Source organism: Aspergillus karnatakaensis, assembly GCF_047715665.1.
Source record: "Aspergillus karnatakaensis strain CBS 102800 unplaced genomic scaffold BJY04scaffold_1, whole genome shotgun sequence".
Taxonomy (NCBI): Eukaryota; Fungi; Ascomycota; class Eurotiomycetes; order Eurotiales; family Aspergillaceae; genus Aspergillus; species Aspergillus karnatakaensis.
In genome coordinates this window covers 1,157,807-1,173,464 of record NW_027395713.1, presented here as the reverse complement: position 1 = coordinate 1,173,464, position 15,658 = coordinate 1,157,807, and the positions used below count along the sequence as shown (strand labels likewise).

Sequence of the window (15,658 nt, the reverse complement as noted above, 5' to 3'; positions counted from 1 at the left end):
ACAGCGCTACGTAAATGTTTCCACCAGACTGAATAACAATGCAATTCGTAATTGAAGAGAATCGAACCGCCGGTAGGGCTACGGTGCCGAAACAGGCAAAATTGCCCACTGCCCAGAAAAAGGCCCCAGCGCTGTGGAGATGTCGGGGAGTCTCGCCCACTGCAGTTCAGCGTAGAGAATTGGAGTCAGGGCGAGTTCCCCACTTGCTCTTGACCTGTTTAACCTGTTTGGGACTCTTAAGAGCCGCGCTCTGCCACTGCGTCATTCCTCTCGACCTTCGTCTCACCATGTCGACGACCGGTCTCCTTTCTAAAGAATGACCCTCCCCCCCAAAACCGGCTCTGCCCCTCGCTCCAAAACCGGATGTCTCACCTGTCGCCAGCGGAAGAAGAAATGCGACGAGCGCAAGTCCACGTGTGCAGCCTGTCACCGGAACAATCTCGTCTGCAGATGGCAGCCCGCAGATGCTGTCGCACCCACGCGGCGGCCACGCCGTCGCCGTCTTCTCTCCGATCGATCGTTGCCTCCTGAACTGTCCGCCATGGTGACAGTCTTTGCGCTACCGAGTCCGGATCTGGTTCAGCGGTTGCTGCATCATTTCACAGAGCATGGGCCGATGTGGCTGACTTCGAGGACGGGGAAGAATCGCACGGCAGTTCTGTTTCACCTTTTTCCAGAGGCGATGGAGAGTCCGCTGATACTGAACTGTGTGCTCATGATTGCGGCAGAGGATCTGCTGAAATACGATTCGAATATGAAGCTGCAGGCTGCGGCGGTGGAATACTACGGTCAGGCTGTTGCCGGTCTTCGCAGTGAACTGGACCGTCACTCGCAAGGCGAGAATGCTTCAGGTGAGACACCCATCTTGTCACGCCCTCCTTCATTAACAAACAGACCACACCCTGCTCGCTGTCGCCCTCTTCTGCCTCCATGAGGTGAGCTCAATCATTCCAAGCCACTCCTGCTGCTCTAACCCAACAGGCCCAAAACTACTCCTCCAGCAGCCGCTTCCTCCCCCACGTCAACGCCGCCGCGATCCTCCTCCGCCAGCGCCTGCCCACCACACCCCCAAACCTGAACCTGCGCAAATTCCTCATCGAAATGCTCTGCTACTTCTTCTCCATCACCGCCTTCTCGCACGGCGCCTCCCTCGCCTTCCACGAAGCAAGCCCCATCTTCCACTTCCCGGGGCTAGACCAGTATCTGCAGACGGGGACGATCATGGGCACGTCCCAGAAAGCATTCTTCATCGTCTTCCGCCTGTCGCAGCAGCTAGCGCAGATCTCGTCTTCTCCTTCGACACCTCTCGAGGAGTCTCTGAGGAGCGAACTCCTAAACACAGCCCACGACCTCCGCACCACGCGCCCGGCTTTCCAGCTAACGCCCTCCATGACCGCCGGCGAAATCAACGACGGCGTCACCTTCGAGCTCTACCGCCTCGCCTGCCTACTCTACATCGAGCAGACCATCGACCCCTCCCTCCCTTCAACTTCACCGTCAATCCAGACGAAAGTCGCCTCGTTCATCGCCTACCTCGCTCAGCTCCCGCCTGAGTCGCCGTCAGACGGATTCCTCTGCTGGCCGCTGATGATAACGGGGATTAGGGCGGTCGAGAGGACGCATCAGGGTGCGATCGCGGCGAGGCTGAGGAGTACGTATGAGCGGTTCCGGTCGAAGATTTTCTCGGGGAACTTGGCGGTATTGAGGAGGTGGTGGAAGGATGGGGATGGAATTGGTGCTGTGGAGGGGTTTGGAGTCGGTAGCAGGGAGAGGAGGGAGGAATATCCGGTGTTGTTGGTCTGAGTGTCTTATATGATCAGAAACAAAATTCAGCCGACTCTGTAGAGGGTGTATGCCGTATTCAACTTCAGGTTGCTGCCACTTCTTTAGTAAAAAGATACCTTCGTTTTTGAGTGCACATTCCATAAGAATGTACTATCAGGTTTGAACTCATGAGAAAGGTTCGTGCCCCGTGGTGAATTTACCCTACTCCTACATTCCACGTGTGAGCAGACAAGAGGAGATCATTCAAAACGAGTTCATTCCTAACAGAACGCGAGATAGATTAAGAACAAAAGGCAAGCTTGTTGAAAGCCCCCGGTGTCTCCAACAGGAGTAGATGTTGGCAAGATCGGATGTTGAATCCGTCCGCCTGCTCAAATCCCAACGAGGTAAACCAAGACAAAAGAGATCCTCCATATATCAATTTCCCAATTTCTCACAAGATCAATCCAATCCTTCCAACCCATCCAACAGTGTCCTATCCAACCATCGATCTCAAAGCGCAACAAAAGAGAAATAAAAAAAGAGAAAAGAAAAAGGGTGGGAGTGTGAGAGAAGAAAGCTCAGCAATCATCCCCAAAGACCTTGACCGACCACTTGTCCTGATGGTGTAGTTCACCGGAGATCCTGCGCGAGGTCTTGCGGTAGCACCGGTCACGAATGACAGTGGCGCCGTCGCCGATGTTGCGGAAGGAAGGGAGGGTCTTTGCGTGGTTATTCTATTATCGAAGCCATATTAGCAACATGAGAAGATTGAGAACACAAAAGAAAGGGAGAACTCACATCATTACACCACCAGATGGCCGTGTCCCAGGAACAGCTGACTTTCTTACAAACATGGGGTCCGGCGCGGAGATGGGGCTTGCCCTTGAGTTTCTTCAGGTACTCTGCGCCCTTGCCGAGCGGGTTGTCCCAGCCCTGAGGTCGAAGGTTGTTGCAGAACAGGGTGTCAGTCGGGTTCTGGCGGGCAGACACGGAGGAGTCGGTGGTGGTGATTTCCATGTCCTCCTCAAAGGTAGGCATGTCCTCCAGGTCCTCGGGCCAGTCTTCGTGCTCGTAGTTCGGGTTGAGGCGGAGCAGCTCTTCGTAGATGGTCTCTACGGTGCCGGTGAAGTTGAGGAAGGGGCCGTTGGGGAAGGCCTGGAGAGACCAGTCGGCATTGTCAGCGGTGGCCTCGAGGCGGGCGAGGTCGTTGAGGGTGGGGGTCTAGAGAGGGGGGAGTTGTTAGTTGAGGCTGTTGTATAGGATGGATGGAGATGAGGTGAGATGGGGAGGACTTACAGTGGAGGCCTGGGAGACCATAAGGGCGACGAGGAGTGCAGCTACAGCCTTGGACAACATGATGCTGTAGGTTTGGGGTTGGTTGAGGTGGATTGTGGTTGGTTGAGGTTGTTGGTGTCAGGAAATGTTGAAGGAGTATGTCGATGGACTGAGTAAGAGAGGAGGAGAGGTTGGTGAGGAAGAGAAGTCATCTTTGCGGGAAAGATGAAGATATTTATGCCTTTTTCCACCTCCTCCAGAAGGACGCTAGTGGAAGCGAGCAGCAGAGTGCCCTTTGAAGGTGATGTAATGACTGTAGTTGTAGATGGTGAATGTTGGATATAGAAAGATGAGGCTATACACGGTGATTGGTGGGAGATCATGCAGGCGGAGGAGGGGCTAAACGCATTTAGGGCTTTGTAGCAGTGTGCGTTTGTATCTGTGAGCAACAGTGTCATGAGATTAAGTTATTGCAGGATGCATTACAAAGCACAATTTGCAAGGCACACTGCTGGTGAGTCCTGGGGGAACAGACTGCTGCCTAACTTTGGGGAGTGCGCCAGACAAGGGGAAGCACTACGGAGAATGGGGGCTTTACGGTCTGGGGATAGTGGCGCTGGAGTACGAACTAGGAAACGGTGTCTCTGGAGCGAGGGGTCTGCGTGGAGGGTGCAGCTATTTCCGCTCTTCTTCAAGCTCTGCCCACGAGAGGCAAGAGTCGAGCGCGAGACGAGAGGGATGCAAGTGTTTGCCGTGGGCAATGCTCTATTGTAGGCTGAGAGCCTGACTGGGGAAACATCTCTTGACTGCGGCTGTGCTGGATGACTAATTTCAGCTACTTCTTGAAGAGAACGTAGTCGTAGACATCCGCTATGTGCTGCTGCTCATTGAAAAAGGCGGATGGCACTCGGACGTTATGAGAGCGTAGAGGAACGCATCTAGCTTCCTCTTGCATAAGTTGCAGGGTCTAGGTAGACTGCCTTCTAGCAGCCGTTGTCAGAACTTCAGGCAGATTGACAAGAACAGTGCTTGAATCAGCATTAGGTCCATTATAGTTGATTAAAGTCCATAGAAAGCAGCGAAGATACAGCCCCGGGTCCTTAGAATAGCACGCGAGCAAAGGTTGACATTACAAACAGAAAAACACAGCTACAGTAACGGAAGGACTTTCTTTCTTTTAACTTCTCACTACCAAGCGTCGAGCATTCAGAAGAGTGTATCAAGTCATATTGAGCCTGTATTCAAAGCTACAGAAGCACAGTATTCTGCATAGCACAAAAGACGAGGCAATTTAGCAAAAGGCAGAAGACAACACTAGCTCACGAAGGGCCAACACGAATACACCAGCGCCTAGTTATCTCCAATATCCAATCCTCCCGAAACCACATCCGCACTATTGGTGTCTACCCACCCCCACAGCAATGCGAGGCCAAGCCACAGTACCGCTATAGAAGGTAAGTTTCTTCCTTGGCTGGGTCCTGCAATCACAATCCCCAGTCAGCTCCGTATCTCACAGCACAACAGAGTGAACAAAAACGGGGTACTCACATTCCGTATCTGCAGAAATATTGTGTACTCGCTGATGCGCAAATCTGGGAGTGTTCAGGTCTCCGGGTATTACGGAACATATAGCTTCATCGAAAGGACGGAGCGGTGTTCGCTTCTGCGTGACGTGGCTGACAGAAGACCGGTAGTTCGTAACATAACCAGCCCGGCCCCAGACCCATCGCCGACGAAGATGGAGAAGGGTCTGGTTAGGGCTGGTGTAGCGATAGTTGGGAGGGTCGACAGGCTACCTCATTGGTGGGATCGGTGTGAGGGCGCACGGTGTGCTGCAGGAGGCGTTTTAGTTTAGCAGGAGCATAACTGTGTGAGGAGCAAAATAAAATATACCGAGTTACTTGACACCTTCCGACACTTCCTACTCGAAAGCAGGAAGCGAAGGCCATTGTGGCACGGTGAACAACGAGACCCGGGCTCGCATTCCACATGGATTGTGGATCTGGTGCTGATAGTGTGGTATGAGAGCAGCGAGCTTGAGGGTGACATACACTGAGCTTGGGCTTGGGTTTGCCCGTGCCTCCTTTGGAAGCGATACTACGTAGGAGAGGGTGTCAGCTGGGGAGCTCATCGATCAGCAGCAAGCCAGGAAGACAAACCTTTGAACCAGGACATCTCGAGGTTCCTCACAGGTGTGAGGTTTTGCAGTCATGAGGCTGCGGAGGGGAAACTCTCATGGTCTCTTACGATATCTTACAGCAGGATGGTCAGTGTTGTCGTCGAATTGAAGGGAGAGAGGAGAGAACTTACTGCGCGAGCCCACGGAGCGAACGTGAGGGAAAGAAGGATCTGAGATGAGAGGGACTCGAGACTGCTAGTGTTGGTGATGAAGTCTGGGCATGAAGTGGGAGAGAGAGAGAAGAAAGAGAGAAGAGAGAAGAGAAGGAGAGAAGGAGAGAAGGAGAGAAGGAGAGAAGGAGAGAAGGAGAGAAGGAGAGAAGGAGAGAAGGAGAGAAGGAGAGAAGACTAACAAGTGCGCCAGGCCCAGGGCTCGGTTGTTAAGCGAGCAAGCCCTCACTTGAGAGACACGTGCAGCACAAAAGCCCTGGTCAGAAATGAGCGCGTGAATGGTCTCAAAATTTGCAGAGTGCATAAAGTAAACAAAGGCAGCGCACGTGCTCTCCTACTCAGGTCAGGCGTGATGGAAGGAGAAAGAGAGCACGTCATAGGAACACAGCACAGAAAGCACCCTCGGTTTCCAGATGGCGGAGCGTGGGTCTTGATGGACTGGGGAATCCATGGTATCTTTGATTTGAGGGTCACTGCGGGCCTCACCTCCAAGGCTTGGAGAAGGCTGTTCGATTCCACATTGTAGGCTTGTACATAGAGATGGTTAGATCTAGACGAGCAGTGAGGGGCGTCCTCGCCAGTGTCCTCAAGCCCCATGTTCGCGTCTCCCGGATATATATCATGGCTTATATTGACGAGTTTGCATTATGGAGCGTCCAGCAGAGGGGCTTGTTTAGAATTTGAGCCCAATGTGAGAGCAAGCGAGAACACGCAATCTTTCTCCTTGATGTGCGGTATAATGAGAAGTTGATGACCTCGTCTGATATTGGCTTCATGACTTGGGATCTCCACGAAACGTATCTTGACAGCGTGGAGGAGAAGGACTGTTGTCTTGCTACAGCTACTGCACTTGAAGAACCTATTAAAGGACAGGACCAGCAACGAAGCCAGAAGAGAGCAGACAGAAATACGTGAGAGTTCAATTCATTCCTAGACTAAGCTGGAGAAACAAGAGCGAAGGCACCGACTTGCTGAAAGCCGAGCAAAACAACAAGATCTGATCAACAGGATCTGGCTAAGCAGGATGTTGGATCCCGCGGCAACAAAACAAAGGAAATGGAAGACCAAGTCAAGGTGAGAGTGACCAAGAGTCCAAGTTAGTTACTCCATGGGCCTGGGAGCGGGCAGACACTTGGAAGTGCTGTCACCCAAGACCTTGATGGCCTGAGTGACCTTCCATTCGGGCTCGAACTGGACGTCAAGGTACTCGCCCGAGATGTAATCGCTGTCGTCCCTCGCGCAGTTCTTGACGAGCATTTCGACCTGTCTACCGATGTCCTTGTAAGAGCGCTTCTGTTCCTTGTCGGTCTATTGGGAAGTTCACTCCAGATTAGCACGAGATCAAAGTGAAGCTGAGATAAAAGCGAAGCAAGGGAAGACTCACATCATTACAATACCAGATTGCCACGTAGTTGCCGCAAATTATTTTATCACACACGCCAGGACCAGCGCGGATCGTGTGCTTACCCTTGCGCTTCTTGAGCCGGGTGACGAAAATCTTGGTCTGGTAGGTGAGGGCAGGAAAAGGGTATTTCTTGCAGTTCCACTGAGTGCCGCCGGCGAGAGCACGGTCACCGTCGATGAGGGTACTGTTGAAGTCCTGCTCGGGGAAGTCGACCTCAATGGAATCGTCTTCGGTGGGGAGGTCAGCGGGCATCTATATCGAATGATCAATGGTGTTAGCAGGGCATCAGTTGAAGGGGGAGTGAGCTGAGGGGCACATACGGCGGTGACCATGGGAGCCACGAGGGCAAGGGCAAGGATCAAGTTCTTGGGAAGCATCTTGAACAAGGTGGTTGGAAGTGGTGAGTGAGTGAGAGAGGGATCAGATGGATGAAAGGTGAAGGTCAGGTCAGGTCAGGTCAAAGTGAAGGGGGTCTATGGCCTGGAGGAGGAGGGTGGGAGAGAGAAAGGAATAACTTCATTTTGCACGGGAAATCAGGGGAGATTTATAGCTGTGGTGAGGGACAGAGTTCAGCGCTATTGGTAAGCGAGTCGACAATTCACTCATGCAACCTGCGATTGTAGTATAGTAAGAGTGAATACAATGGCCGCAATAGGTGGGTCAGGATGAGAGGAATGTCTAAGGTGCTGCAGAAGCACACTACAGCAAATGTCTAAGGTACTGCAAAAGTACACTACAGCCGAAGAGAGGCAGGAGCAGCTGGGTCAGTTCATACAGAGAATACAAGCAGGTACACGGTATGTTATATAGCTCGATAGATGCAAGATATCGAGGCTCAGGGCTAGAGATACCGCGTGAAAGGCGTACTGTTAACCCTCTCACCTACAACTAGGTCCTCAAAGAGCACATGCACAGGAGCATAACACTTGAGATCACAAGATAACAAATAGGGAGAATTACAGAGTCAATACGGTTCAGACTGGCATGGTATTCTGCCACTCATGCCATGCAGGCTGCTGTTGGCCAGAGTCAATCAAGCCCGCTACTCTGATTATAATACCAGATGCCTCGTTCTATCTTACACTTGCATTGCCCTGGCCTGTCAGAACCGGTACACCAAGGTGTAGCTACAGGGACTGAAGTCCCTTCTGCTCGTGGACCTTGTCTTTCAATATCTTGCTCTCGATAAATCCATTAAGAATTACGAGCACCGTCTACATAACTCTCCTTTGAGCGTACGGAAGTCTTTCCCTTCTACACCTGCTATAGTCCTGGCTAACCAACAGTCCGTACGGGTAAAAGGCCAGAGCCAAACCAAGCCCAGGTCAAATCAACTTATCATCGACTGAAGCCACACCCTCGACCACGCAAACGAGAATCCCCGCCGGACGCAGCCGAACATCTACGGGGGCCAGCAGCTGATTGACAACTTCGACGGTAGAGCGACGAGATACATCCCGGTATATCACGAGCTTCCACCAACTACGCCTTCCACCTCCATCGCTAGGGCTTCTCAGAACGATTCTGGTCAACGAATGCGCAGTTGAGAAGGGCACAAGGACGCGGAGGCATAAGGGATAACAAAGGAGCACGGATATGGAAATGAAGCATGTGCGTGTGGACTCATCCACCGGGGGCACCAGAGGCACTGTTGACTCGAGACCGCAGGAAGGCACGTTCGACTTGGGCGGCGGTCGCGCCTTCTTGATTTGTACCGCACCTGCCTATTCCATTGACACAGATGAGGCAGGCGCGATGGACGCGAGGCCGGGGGCTAGTCTCTCCTTCCCAGTCTGAAGAACACTGGTGATACGCTACACCAAGCCCAGACATTTGCTTAGGTAGCAAGAGTTGTTCAACTAGTGTTGTCTCACGCCCAGCAAATTGTGTAAGCAAGTTTGATTGAGTATGGACTCTCAAGCACCAAGGGAAATGTCCTCCGGCATAGCCAGCAAGAGCTCCCGAGCGTATCGCGCCGCCGTCCCAGCAGCATACTCCACCCAGATATCATTTTTATGCGAGTCGGCATAGTCCGATATTCCACGGATCACAAGGCAAGGAAACCGGCTGTTCATCAAGCCTGCCGCCTCCATCTCGCAGCATAAGACACCGTACTTCTGAACTAGTGTTTCGCGAGTCTCTGAGCATTTGATCACTGAGTTGCCAGAGGCGATCGTTCCGTACCACACGTAAGGCTGATCTGTATCGCGTTGAGCTCGGCTGACGACCTGCTGGTGACCGCATGATTCGCATGTGGCCGCTTCGTCGGCGTGGGAAACGCGATTTGATAGAGCCTATCAAGCTCTGCGCCGGGGTATAAAGTCGCCGACTGATATGCTAAGGGTGTGCCGTGATACGGCATAAAGTTGAGCACCTGCAGGAGCTTCTCCGGGGGCGCCTTCAGTGAGCCGGTATTAATGAAACCATGAGTTGTAGATTTGCCCATGCCATATTGCACAACACCACCATACTTCGAGGTGGGTGTGCTTACCACAACGTCACCAAGTCGAATGTCGTTCTTCATAGTCGGTAGCCCGCCACCAATACCCACCATCAATCCAATCTCAATGTGTGGAAATCTACTCATCATACGTGTAGCTACCACCGCTGCTGTGTTATTCCCGTATTGCCCCCTGGGAAGACAGGCAAGAACATCATTGTAGCTGCCAATTTGCCCAAGGACATATAGATTGCAGTCCATGCCGTGTCCGAACCCCCTCGCGTGAACTTTGTCCAACATTCTTTGCGCTGCGTTTAATTCGACTTGAAGTGCACATATCCAGCCCACCTTGTATATATCTTCTCGAAACTGTTGTCCATATGTGTTGTTGGGAAGGTCCTTGGAATCTGGACTAGTTAAGTTAGTTGAACGATCGGTCGGGCTAGCTGTTGCAGTAGGGTGTCGGGCCGAATTTGGGGAATAAAGTGCCCGACGGGCATGGCTTTCATTGGCAGATGAGTTCATGGAGTCGCGATGAAGGCGTTTTCGAGGCATATGCAGCTGCGGCCTGTCATCTATAGGCCTTTTCATCTGGGAACCAACCTCCGTTTTGTCAATCCGAAAGCCACGGTTCGGCTCCGGACCAATCCCACTGTCGCGGTCAGGACTTTGGGAAGATCCAGGCGTCATAAGCGATGCCTCTCGCGCAAGGCCACCCATTTGTTGAGAGGAGCCATCGAAGATAACAGCACCGTTTGGTCTGAGTCCGCCAGGGCTGACAAGTTTGCCCTGATAAGCTTCTAGCTCTTGTTTCGATATGAGCACCTGAGCCCTGTTACATTTGATTTGGCTGCTTTCGGTGCACTGGCAATCCTCGAAGATTATATCGGGCGTATGCCAGTAGAGGTCGTCCACAACACGAGGGGGAGCAACAGACCAGTTTCCCCTCTTTCTCATAATAGCATGAAGGTCTTCTACACGCACCGCAAGATAGTCCTTAAAGCAAGGTACTGTGGTCCAAGCGGTGCACGGTTTCAGAACTTAATGAGGCCGAAAAAGGTCACCGAAGCCATTTCCAAAAAGCGTGACCGCGTTTATGACTTGGGCGAATTGAACCCACTGGGGAGTTGGTTCTTGTATACTTGTCGCGCAAGCCCAAAATGGCTCTTCATTCCCTGCCATGTCCATGAAATCAAAACCTTCCAGCCGCCTCTGTTGACGTGCGTGGTCGTCCATTGTCATACAGCTTTCGATACCTGCCCGTCTTTGGTGAGCTAAAGCCTGCTCTAGACGATGATGCGTCGTGTGTACTCTATCCTGAAAACATTCCTTCATGTTGCGATATAGTTTAAGGTGAAGATTGGAGGAGTTTTTCAGAACATCAATGGCAGCCACTCGTCCCTGTGCGTTGGCAGGGGCCTCCGTAAGCTTGTCCTCCTTGAATATAAACTCACCAACCAGGTCTTGGTTTGCGGTCAACCTCAAAGATGCCCGGACGAGATGTAGTAGAGCGCTTGCACCATCGACCAGCCAACCGCGCTGTTCTTCAACATCGTATAAAGCAACATAGCACTTGGAAATTGACTGCAGTTTGCTAAGGTAATCGCCGAGCTCACTACTGAATATCAGGTCTGGCCGGTTAGTGTCAGGCACCTCGAGGTCCGGAATTGGCGTTCCACATGATATGTGTAGACGAGCAAAGACACAGCCTTTGTCGGCTTTTGTTAAGTGCGACCATTCAAGGTCATAGCTCGCCCCCGAAGATCCTGTACCGTGCTTTCTGTTAGCAAAATTGGATGAGCCAGTTAAGCAGAATGTACCTGTCAGTGTTATAGCCTCCGAGCACCAGCCGAGAACATGCCGATAGTGCACAAGGTTGCAATCTATGTTACCCGGATACAGTCCGGGTATAGTATCAACTCGGGGGTCAACATAGCTAAGATAGCTTCCGTCATTCGAGGACACCATGTGCCAAAAGACCATTCCGTCCAGGACTCTTGTTGGAACAAGCACTAAGGAATGGCCCTTGATATAGACCTTCCCCCAAAGTTCTGTAATCCAACGAGAGTATACTAATTGGCCCAGAATATTCAAGGGTGCTTCAAGGCCCGATTGCTTAAGTGTTCGGCGTCGAATCGGAAAGCCAGTCGCGATAGCTGGGCTTTTAAACAAGCCATGCCAGCACCGTCCGTTGAGAATGGGTGCGCTCTCATCTTGCACTTTCATGTTGTAGTCGACTCGGAAGCGAGGGCTCCCGGTGTCATCAGACTCTATCTGCGTCAGGGCAGGCTGGCATAAAGCAAGCCGACTCTCGTCAGGCGATGACCGAAAGGCAGCTCCAACCCAGGCCAGCTGCTGTGCTAAAGCGATCACTGATTGTTTTTCTCCCTGAGTTGAACAGTGAGCTCTGATGATCCTTGCAGGGGCAAGTAGCTTTTACGGACAACGACTTCAAGGCCATCGGAGACTATGTCTAAAAATGATTCTATTAGCATCGAAGAGAAGACCACCCACCGCAACTAACATGAGACATTTGATTGGACCCACTAGACTTTCGAGATTCAGCGATGCCTTTGAGGGTTTCGAGGACAATCCCCCAGTACGACGGCCAGGTCTGACTCAGATACTGCGCACATGTCACTGCCTGTGCATCATCGAGCGAGCCTGTCAACGTGATACTATAGTCGACTGTTTGCTCCTGGCATCCCATCTTGTTTTCAGTAGATACCTGCCTCCAAAAATAGTCCTTCAAGCCCCAAGCGATGACAATGGTCACGATATGGGTGATTGAGCTTCCGGATGCGCGGACTTGAATTGGCAGGTGTGATTGCACAATCTGGTCTTCAATGTGTTGCATGGCACTTCCAGCTGGACTAGTCAAATGGACAACCGCTCGCAGGCGACCAATTAGCCACCGGAATGCCGATAACGTATTTAGCAGATCTGTATCAAAGCCTGTTGCGCCACTTGATGTTAGCGTCTGGTTGAATCCTTGAATAGGGTCATTTGCTGGATTTTGGGTGCGGCAAAGCCCTTCTATGCTCCTAATGATCTCCCTAGAGAAAGATATATTAATAATTTGGTCAATTTGTCCAAACATGAAAACACTCACTCACGCTTTATGCAGTATGATCATCAGCTTGAATCGCTTGCTGCGTGGCCCTCCATCGTAGGCGACTTTGTCCGCAAAGCTGTCGAGAGCACCTGGCAGAATATCTTCGAATTCTCTCATTGTTTCTTGATCTTTGTGTTGTGGTACTGAACTCTTCCAAACATCACACGCAAATCCTTGAGCAAAGTTTGGATTGCTGATATACTCGTCGAGAGCCTTGTTATGTTGGATATTGGTCGGCAGTTCCGGGACGGACAATGGCACTTGAAGCTCTGCTGGCACAGCATAGCCCGTGTCGTCGGTCATGAACTCTCCAGAGAAACTTGCGTTCGTCACAGGGCAATGGCCCAGGATGCAATCGAAGAAATTGACGAGTTCCGTACACCTATTGTCACATATAGGACATGCTCTAACATGTCCATATACCCGAGTGAACGCCTCAAGTTCCCAGGTAGTCAGCGGCGGGGACGTTGAATGCATACACTTAAAATGCTGTTGCAGCTCTTCGGTTCCGGCCCCCTCCCAGTCTCCGTATGGACAATTTACATCATATGTATAGTTATGATGCTCTGATATGTGGTTTCTCATGGCGAGACGGTCGGTGCACATTTTGGGGGCAGATGACGGACATAGCACACATGAATATTTCAGCTGTTGAGCAACCAGGTGATTATGGTATAGCTCAGGCCGATGTTCTATCACTTCTAGAGGCGGGCTACTTGCGTTATCGAATAGCGTTGTTGATAGTGACATAGGAGCTCTGCTCGTAGAAGTTCGACTCCCGTCTACCCATGTTGCAGCATCGACATCAGGGACAGATGTAGTATCTGACGGCGGACTAGGGAGATCATCAGAACATGGCGATAATCTTAGCAGGTGGGCTCCTGATCTGGATGGTGGAGGAAGCTGTGGTCGAATGCTCGCCAATCTATCAGGTACTGAATGAGACCCCTCAAGCGTGTGAACCCCATAACCGTCTACCGTGTCGATAGCGTAGTCGACATCGTCGTCGACGTCGTCATCGGGAGCTACCGTGAAGCCGTCAGCCATAATCGCCGTCGGGTGTCAAAAGAGGCTTACTAGTGTGCTCTAGAGGGGTGTTGTATTGGCCATCCGTATTGAAGTCAAAATTGAAAGCCCACTCAAAGTCTTCCTCACCATCTGTTGATGTATGTCTTCCTCTTCTAGGCATGACGAGATAATCTCTGAAGGTGACCCTGTGTCTGTGAACGGAATTTCGGTAGACGACAATAACTGGATGTCTTGAGACTATAGAAGCAGAGCACGGTTTCTGGCGCGCGTAGTAGTTAGTGATGAAGGAGTTGAGCTGGGGAGTTTGTCAAGCGGATGAGGGTCGAACTGTTCTAAACCTCAGCCTTGCAGGTGCCAGGTGCTCGGCTTCGAGGCACAGTCGCGCCTGCCACGTCACGCCTCATCTTCCATCATTTGAATGTCTCGATCCCTGTCCATATCAGCCAATGAGTCATGGCCCAGTCATTACAGGAAAGACTTAACCACTGCTCCCTGGGCCCTCCAGATTGATATAGCCCACGGCACCTACTCCTGCCTAACGCCGTGCGGCGGCAGTGGGCAGCACAATTGATGCATGTTTACAGCACCAGCAAGAACAATTTAATCGAACAAATTACTACCTGACATGAGCCCACAGTGACAGAATATCTCCGAACCTGATTTGGTAATTCACACGTATACTTTGAGAGGTCCAATGCCCATGAGGGGGAGGGGGGCTGTTGGAGACTAACCCAAATCGGGAATGCCCCTGGCTGCAAAAATTGGAGACAGATTCGGGCTTATCGATAAGCATCCTGTCCCCACAAACACCAGAAATTCGCGACTTTGGTATCTACGCGACGCGCGCAACACGGCCTTGTCAAATTCCTTAGGAGCTGCAACTCTCTAGAAGTGCATCATGGAGGTAAGCCTGCTCCAAGGTCCCTTATACATCTTTGCACTGTACTTACGCCTCTTAGCCTGCAACCAAGAGAGCGCGTGCAGACATCGCAGGCAACACGACCGCTAGCACGATCTCGATCGCATCCTTAATAAACCCTCAACCAGCGAATATCGACCATCTCCTCCCTCTCATCCCCAAGCTCAATCCGAAACCATTATGGACCTTCTTGCCTATGCCGCCAGAAAGCATGCCGACGTCGGCGCCCGCCTCCAGTCTGCTATTAGCGCAAAACAAGAGGAAGAATCGCGGCGCGTCATAAACTTTGACTGCGAATCCAAAAATGTCTGGAGAGAGGTAAGCGTCGAATATAACAAACTCAGCTGCTCCAAGCAATACGACGCTGCATTCGATGTGATTAGCTCGGTTAAGGCCAGTATCAATAGTATCGTGAAGCAATGCGGGCCACTTGTGAACCCCCGAACGCGATATAATGGGCTTTCGGTGTTGAGGAAAATTGGGGAAACAATCTGTCTGTCGAATAGTGTTATCGGATCAGAAATGCGGAAGGAATTTGGGCGCAATCCTGCTCTGGTGGTGGGCATGGCGGCCATTATTGGAGCGATGAAGCCCGAGGAACGAGAAGCGATTCGACGGGACGAGTCGAGTGAAGAAGCCCTGTGGCCGAAGCTTTTGGAACTCGAGAAGCTTGCGGAGGACTACTGCGTCTTTGAGGGTTTAGATGTGCCTCTGCAGTTCTTGGGACGCGGAGGGGTCAGAAGATAAGGAGCAGGGAGGCGAAGACGAGCATTGATACGATATCAATGATCACTTCGGCAGTAGATGACGATGACGAGGATTTTGAGGACGAGAATGCGACAGAGATACCCGACGGCCCTCATGAAGACCCTTTGTCCGGCGCGAAACCACTGTGGTGATCTTGGCGCGTTGGTTATTTATCATCCTGTTAGATTAGAAACCTTGTACAATAATTTAGACGTAGACTCATGATGTGTAATGAACTCAATTCAATATTTATACCTACCTACCAACTCAATTCGCATCGAGTGCACGTGGCACTGTTCTCCCCCTCTGGTCAACCAGAACAGCACAATATATGTCTCCGCCACATCAAATATCTGAAGAACGTCCACAACAAATAAAAACTAGCTTGGTTTATGCTTAATATAGAATAGCCAATCGCAAGTCAATATTACGACTACTGATACCTAAGTTACAAGCACACGTCAGCGGAGTTCAGCACCTGGCAGGTAAATTGTACCTAGTACCTGAGGTGCCTGAATGAGTTTCCGGACATACGTCATGCGTTGCTACGGACAGACGACCGACCTTATCGAACGGCAGATACGTCCAAGAATACTAGAGAGCAAGGATCGT

At 51.3% G+C, this 15,658-nt stretch overlaps 5 protein-coding genes across 5 annotated transcripts; 2 read left to right on the top strand and 3 right to left on the bottom strand.

Annotated features, from left to right (window-relative positions):
- Nucleotides 1-123: 123 nt before the first annotated feature.
- On the top strand, nt 124-1,969 carry BJY04DRAFT_5766 (Zn(II)2Cys6 transcription factor). The gene is made up of 3 exons (XM_073720668.1): nt 124-851; nt 895-935; nt 982-1,969. The coding sequence occupies exons 1-3, from the start codon at nt 317-319 to the stop codon at nt 1,801-1,803; spliced, it is 1,398 nt and encodes a 465-aa protein (XP_073577493.1). The 5' UTR covers nt 124-316; the 3' UTR covers nt 1,804-1,969.
- A 376-nt stretch (nt 1,970-2,345) lies between these two features.
- Nucleotides 2,346-3,123, bottom strand: BJY04DRAFT_212707 (uncharacterized protein; the record flags this gene model as incomplete). The annotated part of the gene is made up of 3 exons (XM_073714667.1): nt 2,346-2,501; nt 2,566-2,988; nt 3,064-3,123. 3 exons carry the CDS (start codon nt 3,121-3,123, stop codon nt 2,346-2,348), a joined length of 639 nt encoding a protein of 212 aa, XP_073577492.1.
- Nucleotides 3,124-6,302: 3,179 nt separating this feature from the next.
- BJY04DRAFT_176389 (uncharacterized protein) lies at nt 6,303-7,288 on the bottom strand. Its single transcript, XM_073709474.1, has 3 exons — nt 7,117-7,288; nt 6,776-7,048; nt 6,303-6,699 (listed from the first exon to the last, which is right to left on the bottom strand). The coding sequence occupies exons 1-3, from the start codon at nt 7,171-7,173 to the stop codon at nt 6,493-6,495; spliced, it is 537 nt and encodes a 178-aa protein (XP_073577491.1). The 5' UTR covers nt 7,174-7,288; the 3' UTR covers nt 6,303-6,492.
- A 1,424-nt stretch (nt 7,289-8,712) lies between these two features.
- On the bottom strand, nt 8,713-13,398 carry BJY04DRAFT_225564 (5'-methylthioadenosine/S-adenosylhomocysteine nucleosidase; the record flags this gene model as incomplete). Its single annotated transcript, XM_073718232.1, has 8 exons — nt 8,713-9,016; nt 9,076-10,246; nt 10,301-11,002; nt 11,057-11,624; nt 11,681-11,721; nt 11,784-12,292; nt 12,353-12,999; nt 13,051-13,398. The coding sequence occupies 8 exons, from the start codon at nt 13,396-13,398 to the stop codon at nt 8,713-8,715; spliced, it is 4,290 nt and encodes a 1,429-aa protein (XP_073577490.1).
- Nucleotides 13,399-14,479: 1,081 nt separating this feature from the next.
- BJY04DRAFT_212703 (uncharacterized protein) lies at nt 14,480-15,198 on the top strand (the record flags this gene model as incomplete). The annotated part of the gene is made up of 2 exons (XM_073714666.1): nt 14,480-14,996; nt 15,104-15,198. 2 exons carry the CDS (start codon nt 14,480-14,482, stop codon nt 15,196-15,198), a joined length of 612 nt encoding a protein of 203 aa, XP_073577489.1.
- Between the last annotated feature and the right edge of the window lie 460 nt (nt 15,199-15,658).

Excerpts from the sequence above, each read along its gene's own strand:
- BJY04DRAFT_5766 (XM_073720668.1), top strand. The coding sequence starts at position 317 with ATGACCCTCCCCCCCAAAACCGGCTCTGCCCCTCGCTCCAAAACCGGA. Across the intron at positions 852-894 it reads GCAAGGCGAGAATGCTTCAG|ACCACACCCTGCTCGCTGTC; the intron begins GTGAGACACCCA and ends ATTAACAAACAG. Across the intron at positions 936-981 it reads CCCTCTTCTGCCTCCATGAG|GCCCAAAACTACTCCTCCAG; the intron begins GTGAGCTCAATC and ends CTAACCCAACAG.
- BJY04DRAFT_176389 (XM_073709474.1), bottom strand. The coding sequence starts at position 7,173 with ATGCTTCCCAAGAACTTGATCCTTGCCCTTGCCCTCGTGGCTCCCATG. Across the intron at positions 7,049-7,116 it reads TGGCTCCCATGGTCACCGCC|ATGCCCGCTGACCTCCCCAC; the intron begins GTATGTGCCCCT and ends CATTCGATATAG. Across the intron at positions 6,700-6,775 it reads CAATCTGGTATTGTAATGAT|ACCGACAAGGAACAGAAGCG; the intron begins GTGAGTCTTCCC and ends ACTTCCCAATAG.